At 29.4% G+C, this 11,306-nt stretch overlaps 1 protein-coding gene across 1 annotated transcript; it reads left to right on the top strand.

The window, feature by feature from the left end:
• The first annotated feature begins 1,894 nt into the window (after positions 1-1,894).
• Positions 1,895-7,616, top strand: LOC109790409 (uncharacterized). The gene is made up of 6 exons (XM_020349552.3): positions 1,895-2,784; positions 3,215-3,312; positions 5,695-5,719; positions 6,685-6,805; positions 6,899-7,033; positions 7,252-7,616. The coding sequence occupies exons 1-6, from the start codon at positions 2,412-2,414 to the stop codon at positions 7,457-7,459; spliced, it is 960 nt and encodes a 319-aa protein (XP_020205141.1). The 5' UTR covers positions 1,895-2,411; the 3' UTR covers positions 7,460-7,616.
• Positions 7,617-11,306: the final 3,690 nt, after the last annotated feature.

Here is an 11,306-nt window from a genome sequence, read left to right as displayed (position 1 = left end):
CTTAATTAAATTAGATATTTTTAAAAATATTAAATCTGGCTACATCAAGATGAGGACAGGTGTCAACTTTAAAAGAAATTTTCTTCCATCTGTTGTATTTTTTTCATCCTGAAAATGTGGAGCACGGACCTACTATCTAGTTACCAGAAAAATGGTAATTGAATAAATTCACCTTGATGTCGTTTTCAAATAAAAATTTTAGTAATGGAAAATTATAAATAACGACAGATCTCATTGACCTTGAGAGAAAGAAAGTCTTTTCACCATTCCAAATCATGGAAATAATTTTCATTTATACAAATGATTAAAAAAAAGTTTAATTAGTCATAATATTTTTTTTAAAACATTGTTTAAAAAGGTTAAATTTATTTTAATGATTTAAGTTCTATTAGAAGAATTTAATAGTCTGTTTGTTTAAATTTATTTTCTTAAAAAATTATAGTAAAATATTTTTTATGTATTTATTTTAATTAGTTTTATTTAATATATATATATATATTTATTTATTTTAAAAAGCAACTTTTATATATTTCTTAAAATATTATCTTTTAAAAATATTTTTAAAAATACTATTTTTTCATTGGTTGGAGTAGGAGATATCCTAGGTGCGAATTACAAAAATAAAATGTGCTTTAAATTAATCGAGCCCTAAAATCTGCATTAAAAAAATTCCAGTTTTCCTTGTGTAATCGTGTTTATTTTCTTGATACCCGGCAACAAAGATCATATTAATTATTATTTGATTGATATTTATATTAAATTATATTTTTAATTTTTAATTTATTTTTTCATCTTTTATTATTAAATTTGGATGAGTTTGATCTTTTTAAATAAAAAATTATTTTTAATTTTGAGATACGATTTTAATTTTTTTGACTAATTCAAGATTTAAAATTTATTTGATTATATTCATATAAATACAACTAAAATTTAAATAAATTTTTTTTTTTGTAAATATGGTAAAAATTATGTAAACATAAATATAAAAAATAATTACAAATTTTTAAAAATTTAATTTATATAATTTTCTAATTGTTCGTAAAATATACTTTTCACATTATTTTTAATATGATTATAACTCTTTCATATTTGAATTTCAATTGAATTTTATAATTTTCATATAAATATATATAATATTATGGATTTCACATTTTAAATTAATTAAAAATTAATTCAAAATAATGTCACAAAATTAAAAATGATAATTTCTTAAAAAAATTAAATTAAATTAAATTAAAAATAAAAGTAGATTAAATATAATATATAAAAGATTAAAATGAACTTTTATATATTAAATATTAATATTTATCTTGTACGAAAGTATTTTTAAATTTATTTTTCAACAAAATAATTTTTAAGAATTTTTAAATTTTTTATCTAATTTAATTTTTATTTGTGATAATTATTTATAAATTATATTTTCATATTTTAAAAATAAATTATCAACCAATCAATTTTTATATATTAAGTACAAACATTTATTTTGTATTATAGTATTTTTAGGATTTCTTTTCTAGTGATACGATTTTTAAGCATTTTTAACTTTTTATTTAATTTAATTTTTATTTATTAAAAATATTTATAAATTAAATTTTAATATTTTAAAAATAAGTTATCAATAAATAAAAATAATAACATACTATAATATAAATTATTTATAAAATTTTTAAATATAATATATATTTAAATACAATAATAATTTATATATATAATTTATTATAAATTTTAGTTTTATATAATAAATATTTAACATATGTATTATACTAAAATACTAATAAATCTAAAATATATGATAAAACAACAATGTAGATAAAGGATTAATACAACTTTAAAAATAAAATAAAATAAGAAATCATAATTTAGGATGATACTGTATTTGTTTCTGATTCAAAAGGAGCGACCCTTGTTTGTATGTGCCGCCTTGATCCTGTATATAAAGTTGGGAGAGAAACACGAGCGGAGTTGAGAATCAAGATCTGAAAAGTTACCACTTTCTTCATTCTCTCTTACTTTCATTTTTAGATTAATGCATATTCTGTTTAGATCTTTGGAAACATTCCTCTCGTTTTCAGCCATTGTTTTCGCAGGTTACCAAGTTTCGATTTTTATTTTCTGAAACCATTGTTATACTATTCCGACATTCCCCTTTTGAGTTAGTAAGAGAGTCAATCAAGAGACCCTTTTGTAGCCGAACGAGTGTGTCCATTAAAAGTTTGGTCCTTGATGCATGATTGAATTGTTCTATTGATTTGCAAGTCAAAAGGTCTTGGCTTTTTAAGAGAATATTGCTTTTTACTAAGATTATGGTGTGACTGCATTCAAATTAAAGAACCTACAAGGCCCTGTGTGCTTTTTGTTTCAGAAATCTCTTCCCTTTTCAGCATTGTTGCCAATTTCTTCATCTTCTTCTCATGGCTCATTTGTTAGGCTATGATCCTTGTTCCCGTTTCAGTAGGGCCTTTCCCCATTACCCTTCTGGCTCTTCCTACGAGGGTAATAGACACGTTGGATTCACTCTTAAAGCATGCTTTGATGCCAATGGTGGTGACAATGCTAATAGGCTCTTTGTGAAGGAAAAGAAAAAGCCCTTTGGTTTTACATGTGTTCCTCTCCCCCCCTTGTTAGGTGATTTAGAGAAGGGTAATTCTGTCAGAGATGATGGTCGTGATGCCTCTCGTATTGATGTTGAAGATAAATCTTTGGGGGGAAGTCCCACCAAACCCTTTTGTTTCCCTGATCAACAATTGCCCCAGAAACTTGTTGTTGCTGTTGATGTTGATGAAGGTTTGTATTTATGTATGCATGTGCCTCCCATTTTTTTTATGTTACATTGTAAATCTTCTTAGGTTTATCTTAGGTATTTTGTTATATAATTTTCGTTAAATCGTGATCCTGTTCCAGTCTCATTAATTAGTCTGAATCTAAATTACATTTCCTTTCCTTTTATTTTTTTAGTGTTTTTAAAATATTGCCAATTAGTTACGAAACCAAGTCAAAATCCCCCTTCCCGGGTGCATAAATAAGTCAGTTTATTCTTGCATGTTAGATGTATATATTTTTTTTTAATTTACTTAGTCAATGTTTGAGTTGAAGCTTTTTCTGCTATTTCTTTAGCTAAATGTGAAACGTTCTTGGCAGTTTCTAGAATCAAAACTGTACTCTAGCGTTATCCACTTTTGTCTTTCTCTAATATGTACTTTTTTCATTTGAGCAGTATTAGGAAACTTTGTGTCAGCTCTGAACGAGTTCATAGCGGATAGATACTCATCACATCATTCAGTTTCCGAGTATCATGTGTATGAGTTCTTCAAGGTACACCTGGTAGTTACTTCAGTAATTCTATTTTTGTGATGATAAAAAATTGGACATTTAAGAATTTACAAAATTTGTATCAACAATGATACAATAACTTGCATGTTCTTTCAAAGGCTCATTTTGCCCCTTATTCTCTAATCCTTTATAGAAAGAATTATAACCTTAGATTTCATACAGAAAACGACAACAGATGTAGTATTAAAAGTTATTGGCAAAACTGTTGTGTGAAAACCCAACTTTTATGTAATTTGGCTTATTTGATATGATTTAATTTTCTCTTGTATTGATCTTCCATGATGTAATTTCAAGTTTAATCTACCATTTATAATTGTATACATTAATTTTAAAGGTTTGTTAGCTTGGGGTGTTGGAATTTGCAGCGTATATTCTGTTTTTCATTTTGCCTGCATTGTAGTATTAGTAGGGAACTCCTCTATCCTCACATGTAGTTTTTGGCATGCAAACAGACCAACCAGGCTGCTCTGTTCTCCTTGGTTCGACACTTTGTACCATTTCCTTATAAACTTATGTCCTATTCTATTTTGTTTTTAAAATATACCAAACAGAGAACAAACCAATTTATATGTTCTGCTCCGTTATAACATGTCTACTGGACTCTACCAAAGTGAGGAAACATCATCAGTGATTCTGCCATTCTGTGCTTTATAGTAAGGTAGTCAGAGCTGTATTACTATTTTAGTTAATGTGCCACCTACAAGATCCCACCAGGGACATAGAAGTTCATTCACATGTGCGCTGAATACTATTTAGATCCCAAAAAGTTGTATATTTATTAGAATCTTATTATTCACAATTGGATAACATGATTCAATATGATTTGGCTACCTTACAATTTATATTATGTAATGTAATGTAGTGTAAATGACTTTGAATCATACAAAACATGGATGCAAGGTTGTCAAACTCGAGAGCCTAAGCAAACTCGTGGGGCTCCCGTAGACTCGACTCGTAGACTCGACTCGTAGACTCGTCTCGTAAACTCGTCTTGTAAACTCGTAAGAGTCTACCTAATATTAAAATAGGATAGTTAGCAGCACCTATAAATCAGAATAGAAGGAATGCAAAAAGTTCGAATAAAATAGCATAAACACAATAGCAATAGCATGGCTGAAGGAGTTAAAATAGGGGAAATGAAGCACCTTCCTAACGAGTGTTTTCTCGACTTGGCAAAGGTGAATGAATGGTGCTGGACGAGCAGGAAAACATGTGGATGAATAGTTCGTCGGAAACTACAGGGACGACGCTGGGAGGTGCAAGGATGGCGCCAGGCGGATAGAATGAAGTCGGATGGTGTCGTGGGAGCTCGAACAGAGGTAGATCGAAGAACGCGAAGGGAGGGAGAGTTTGGTTTTTGTATGCAAAAAGTGAGAGATCGAAGAAAATAGAGAGGAGACTAGAAACCCTTTCTAAAACGACGTCGTTTAGGGCATTTAGGGGGCAAAAAATTGATCTGAATCTAACTCGCGGATTCGCCCATAGAACTCGCGATTCTTTTCTACCCGAGTCCAGCCGAGTTTGCACGAGTCTAACAAAAAACGATTCCAGAAGCGAGTTAACCAGTTTTCCTACCCTAGACTCGTAAACTCGTACGACTCTACGAGTTAACTCGCGAGTTTGACAACCATGCATGGATGAGTCTGTGATTTTTTGTATCACTAATATGGATCACACGATTCTGTGATTCTTTGTTTTTTAGTTTTGTTTTTCTTTCACCATTTCTTGTCTAAGAAATTGAAAAATTAGATAACCTTTAATTGTTAAATGAAAAGGAATTGAAGGAGCACTATTAAAATACCCTATTTACCCTGAAATGGGTTTTAAAATGGGTTTTACACTGACACTCATTCTATGCATTGTATTTGGGTATTTTATTGTTTTATTTTAGTCTCTTGAAAAAGAGGCTTCATACACAGATAATTTAGATTATTTATGTGATACATTTCAAACTATTTTTCACTATGTCTTTGAATCTTGCAATTTGGCACAATTTTTTATTCCTGATTCAAATATTAACTTGATGATTCATGATTTGAATTGCGATTAGATATAAAGATAACTGCTTATATAATTGGAAGATGCATTTCTGTTAACACTTAATTCTGTTCTTTGATGACTTTCTTGGAGATTCTATGTTTTGTATATCTTTTTCCTTATGAGAAGTTTTTTTATTGTCTTGCCTTGAGCTGCAACTTACTGTATGCATGAGGTTTATCTGCCTTCTACCCCCGTGGTGCTATTAATGAAAATTTCACCGATGAAAAGATAATTTGTAATTTGAATGACACATTTAATTGATATCATTGCATGGAATGAGCATGTTTGTATGCAAGTCTGATACACCTTTCATTTCTGTTACAGATATGGAACTGTTCACGTGATGAAGGTAAATCCATATCTGTCAATCATATGGATATTGCATTATGTGAATTAGTCTTCCCACTTCATTTCTTAGAATTTTTTTTTTTTGGGATAATTGGATATAACTTATTTTTCTTTCTATTTTCATTTTCACCTGGTTTGTTGATTGATGTTTATTGTGTTTTGTTTTGAAATTTAGGAATCTCATGAAATCAGATCTATTGTAAATGAAATTCTTAAATTAGTCTAATTATGGACCAAAAAAGATTGTCAATTATAATTGCTTTTGCTCGACTGACATTATAATAATACAAGCCTGAGTGCAAGTGTTTTGATGTTATTTTTTTATTTGTTTATTTCTTCAATTTCCATCTTAAATCGATCTTCATTGTTGCTGTATGTTTCAGCTTTCAAACATACAATGCTAATAGGGAGCAACCCTAGTCATGGAAAAAAGGAAAAAAAATAAAATATACCAATCAAAATCCATGAGTTATCTTTATGCTACAGGATATACAAATGAATTCCAGGAGACATATTTTGATGAGGCACTGACATCAGAATTTCATTGAGTGTAGTATTAAGATAATGGAAAATGAGAACCTAAGCTCTTACAGTGGGCTACAACCAGAGACTCGGCTTCTCATAGAAAAATATTGTGTCAACATAACTACCCAAAATGACTAAAAGCCTTCCTCTCTTCCCCACACCCCAATAACTTGGTGCCTCCACAACTAATTCTTCCCCCATCTCCTTCTTACGTGCATCAACATTTCAGACCTTGGGCTTGGGCTCCCCATGGTTTGAACCCAATAGCTGATCCATATCTATCATTCATATTCTTGTATAAAGTTAAACAAAACAACTCAATACCTTTCTATAGTCTTTTTGTATGACCAAGGTTTTATGCCTAATGATGAAAGTCATTTATGCTTCATGGCTTAATGCTTATAACTGGACTAATTGAAAATAGTACTTCTTGTTGTACAGCTAATACCCGTGTTCACGAGTTTTTTGAGACACCATACTTCAAGTTAGGGATACAGCCTATCCCGGGTGCTCAGATGGCCCTGCAGAACTTATCAAGATTTTGTAACCTATCAGTTGTAACGTATGATGTTGGTGTTGAATATTGATTTTATTTCAACCTATAGCAGAATAAGGTCAGCATCAACTAACTGCTATTTATATATTTTATGATCAGATCCCGACAAAATGTTATCAAGGATCACACACTTGAGTGGATAGAGAAGCATTTTTCAGGATTGTTTCAGGAAATTCACTTTGGAAACCACTTTGCTCTGGATGGGGTGTCAAGACCAAAGTCAGAGATTTGTAGGTACGCTAGCCAGTTTGAATACAAGTTTAAAAGAGTTTTCAAGAGTTTCTTTACTAGAAAAAACTGTTTAAAAGTTCTTATAAGCTTGTATCCAAATAAGTTAATTCTGTTCACTTTCATTTCTTCGCATTTCCCTAAAACCATTTTCTTATAAACATTTTGTCCCAAGGTTACTGTAGGTAGATTTGTTATTGATAGATTTCCTTGTATACTGTTAGGTCTTTGAATGCTAAGGTTCTTATTGATGATAACCCAAGATATGCCACAGAGTGCGCTGAAGCTGGAATTAGAGTCCTACTTTTTGATTATGAAAACTCGTACCCATGGTCCAAGACTGAGTCTGATTATCAACATCCCCTGGTGACCAGAGTAATAAACTGGGAAGAAGTTGAACAACAATTGATGTCACTGATAGCTTCTAGTTAATATAACCTTGCAACAAGGATTTGTAAAAAGCACTCCTTTTAGGTGACGTAGTGGACTAGTTCTTATGCCTGAAATATTTAATGAAGAAATGAAAAATGTAAAGTAGCTGCAAGGATTTATTGGAAGTTGAAAAAATATAAATGACCCATTTTATATATATATTTTTTCTTTTTCCCGATTTGAGCAATAACAAACAGAAGTTGGAAATTCTCACCCATTCCAGTATTGAGTAGTAAGAAAATATTTGTTTACATACTCCATGGACATTTCAGTGAAATTCATATAAGGTTCTACCATTATCTAGCAAAGCAATGTGGACCTAATTCTTTAGTATAAAACATAAATTTCAGATTTGTATATATGATTTTTTGTTGTGACTAAAGGTTAATTTCTATTATTGATATTTCTTTTAAATTGAAATTTAATTTAAAAGCAAAGAAGAAAAGATAGATAGCAAGAGATAAGAGATTAAATTTTTTTTTTTAAAAAAAAAACTTTCATTGAAAAATGTACTAAAAATATTCACATAATATAATTGGGTTTTGGATAATTTTAAGTACTTATTATCTAAGTTAACAAATTAATTATATATTGACATTGACGGTGTAAATTTATTTTATATTATTCGATCCTCTTTTTTAATGCCTAATTTAACTTAAAATTTCAAATTCAAAGAAGGTACTATAGTTTTGATAAAAAAAAGCATGACTTATAATAATTTATTTTCCAAATTGTTTTAAGTCTCATAATAAAAACGTGGCTAATATATGTAAATGTCAGGAATCTAACACACGTAATAAACTTTTACACGTGAATGATAATGCTCAGTAAACAAATAATTGAGTACCTATAACGATCGTTTTAGCATTTTTAGCTTTTACGTTTATCATTCTCTAATCATAATGAACTCAATACATACCTTGAATATATGGTTCATTGGGAAGCACTAAATGAAGCATATGCTAGCTGGGCTTCGAGGTTTCGTGTTCTGTGCTGCTTGATTTTTCCAACCACAAGCTTGCATGTTTTTGTAAGAATTTCAGATCAGGGATAGATTAGGGGGAATATAGATTTTTATATAAAAATATGTAACTTTTGTAATTAACTAATCAATTTTTGCATATTGAATTCAATTCAAGTATTTATTTTGAAGAATAAGATTTACTCAATGTGTCACGCGACTTTTCTTAACTACATCTTATGTTTTGTCATTTTTTTTTCAAAGATTATTTTTCTTAAATTTAATTTATCTTATCTAATTTTAATGTTAAAAAATGTCTATATTTATAAATTTACGCTTTGACATATCATATTAAGTTAGTATTTAATTCATATATTTTATTCCTTCTATTTTGTCACCAAGAATATGATCTCATGGATGATAACATGAATTTCCAGTTCTTCTTTTGATGTCTGGAAGTGCTGCCTTCTTGTTGCTAATTTCATTCATTTATGACTTTGCTAAGATTCTGTGTATGGTTTATCTATTTCATTTTCAAGTTGTCTTGATGGTTCAATTTGTAAATCTATGATGGTCTCTTTTTAGGTATTGGTATATAATTGAATTTTACATGGATTTTTCATAACAGATTAGAGTTTAAAAAAAAATAAAATCTATATGCCTTTGAGATGTTAAAATATTTTAGAAAAATATTCTTATCCACTTTAAAATCAATTTTTTTTAAAGTTAATATTTAATATTAAGATATAATATTTACAGAATCAAACTTTTTAAGTTGATCTTTAGTATTAAGATATAATATTCACAACGGTGGTGCTTCTTGGATCCGTGACAACACAAACACACCAACCTTAGCCTCAGCAACCACCATGAGTCCATGACATTGTCTCTGCCTACAAAACTCCACTTTCGTCCCTTTTCTCCATAAACAACTAACTAGTTATTTTTTTTATAATCAATCAAGTCCTGACATATTTTCCTGAACAATTTACAAATGAGCTTTGGATATTTTCTGTAGTAGTTATATTTTTCAAAAATTAAACTCACTAAAGGCTCTCAGTAATGGCCATGGTCACTGCAATAACTCAATAAACTTAAACTCCTATGGTAATAACACCATCAGTTAGGGGTGGGCATTGATCGAACTAATATGATGATCCAATGAATTTCAACAAATCTGATTGAGAAAATTTGGATTGATTTGGACTATGAGATTTATTTGGATTTGAAAAATGAAAATTCAATTAGTTTTGATTTGGATTTCAGTTTTTAATTTTTAGAATCTGAACCAACCTGATACAAAATATATATATATATATATATATATATATATATATATAATAATGATAATAATAATAATAAATTATCAAATTTGGTTTGGGTTAATTAACAAGCATGGAAATATTAGTGAAAGATAAAAGAATAAAGTTGTCTAAGTCAATTTAATGACTTGTCTAAATATATTGTTACTAAAGTCGTGAAATAGGTTTATATTATTATGTTTCATAAGATGATGTCATATATTTTATGTGTTATTTAATATGATTTTTTTTATTTTAATAATAAATTCAATAAATCAATTCAAAATCAGATATAATTAAATTAGATTGATTCAAATCAATGATTAAAAATTAAAAAAAACAGTTAAATTTATCATATTAAAATAATTTTAAATTCAATCTATAAATTTGATGTTATGTGTCCAATCTATAAATTTATCATTTTAACAATTCAATAATAATAGAGGAATTTCAATTGTTCTTTGTCTTCTCTATCCTTTCTCTCTTTTCATTCATCTTATTCTTTGGTTCTTTGTTTTACAATTTTTTCTTCCGCATATTTGTGCATATATGTTCAATATGGTATCAATAGATATTCAACACCTAAAACTTTGAGTTTTTCGTCCTGTTTTTTTGTTCTTCATGGCTATTCTTGAAAATCTAAAAGAACCTTCCCAAGATCCAACCAGCCCTTTGTTCCTTCATCACTTCGATGGGTTTGGATTGGTTCTTACTTCACCACTTCTTCTTGGAAGCAACAATTACACTACTTGGAGTATCGTGGTTCTACTCGTGAAGAACAAACTTGGATTTGTTAATGGATCTGTTCGACAACCTATTCCACAACCTACTGCAAATTCTCCTACACATGCGGCTTGGATGCGTGATAATAATGTTATTTCTTGAATTTTTAATGTTGTTTTGAAAGACATTATTGCTAGTATCATATTTTTCACCACTGCAAAAGACGTATGGCAGGACTTATAAGACAGATTCTCCTAGAAAAATGGTCCAAGAATATATTAATTGAGAAAACAATTTCTTTCCCTCACTCAAGGGTTTGATTTTGTGGACATTTATTACACTAAATAGAAAGGAATCTGGGAAGAATTATCTGCTTACAAACCAAATTTTGGATGTACTAGTCCAAGTTTACCCAACTATCAAAAATATCTTCAAAGTGAGTATGTTATGACCTTTCTCAAGGGATTGAATGAGTCTTATGCTCATATTCGTAGTTAGATTCTTTTATCTGACACTTTACCACCTATAAGCCAAGTTTTCTCTCTCTCAAGAGGAATCTCAAAGAGAAATAGGAAATATATCTACTTCTGAAAATTTGGTTTTTGCTGTAAAGAATACTCAAAATTCTTCTTCTCAGAATTTTAATAAATCTTTTATAAAGAATGTCACGAAGGATAAACCAAAATGTGCTCATTGTGATGGCATTGGTCACACTAAAGACAAATGTTTCAAGATCTATGGTTACCCACCTAATTTTCCTTTCAAAAACAAGAAACAACAAAATGTGAACTAAGTCTCAAACACACCATCTACTTCAAACTCCAACCCTGTCAGCAACCTTTCTCCCTTGTAGTGCCAACAA

The sequence above is a fragment of the Cajanus cajan genome, chromosome 1, assembly GCF_000230855.2.
Source record: "Cajanus cajan strain Asha chromosome 1, NIPB_CcT2T_4, whole genome shotgun sequence".
Classification (NCBI taxonomy): Eukaryota; Viridiplantae; Streptophyta; class Magnoliopsida; order Fabales; family Fabaceae; genus Cajanus; species Cajanus cajan.
The sequence above is the reverse complement of the archived record's forward strand: the minus strand, read 5'-3'. Positions and strand labels throughout refer to the sequence as shown.

What these genes read in the sequence shown, in the direction of transcription:
- LOC109790409 (XM_020349552.3), top strand. Translation starts at nt 2,412, where the DNA reads ATGGCTCATTTGTTAGGCTATGATCCTTGTTCCCGTTTCAGTAGGGCC. An exon ending in TGTAACCTATCAGTTGTAAC is followed by an intron (nt 6,806 to 6,898) that starts GTATGATGTTGG and finishes TTTTATGATCAG; the next exon opens with ATCCCGACAAAATGTTATCA. An exon ending in CCAAAGTCAGAGATTTGTAG is followed by an intron (nt 7,034 to 7,251) that starts GTACGCTAGCCA and finishes GTATACTGTTAG; the next exon opens with GTCTTTGAATGCTAAGGTTC.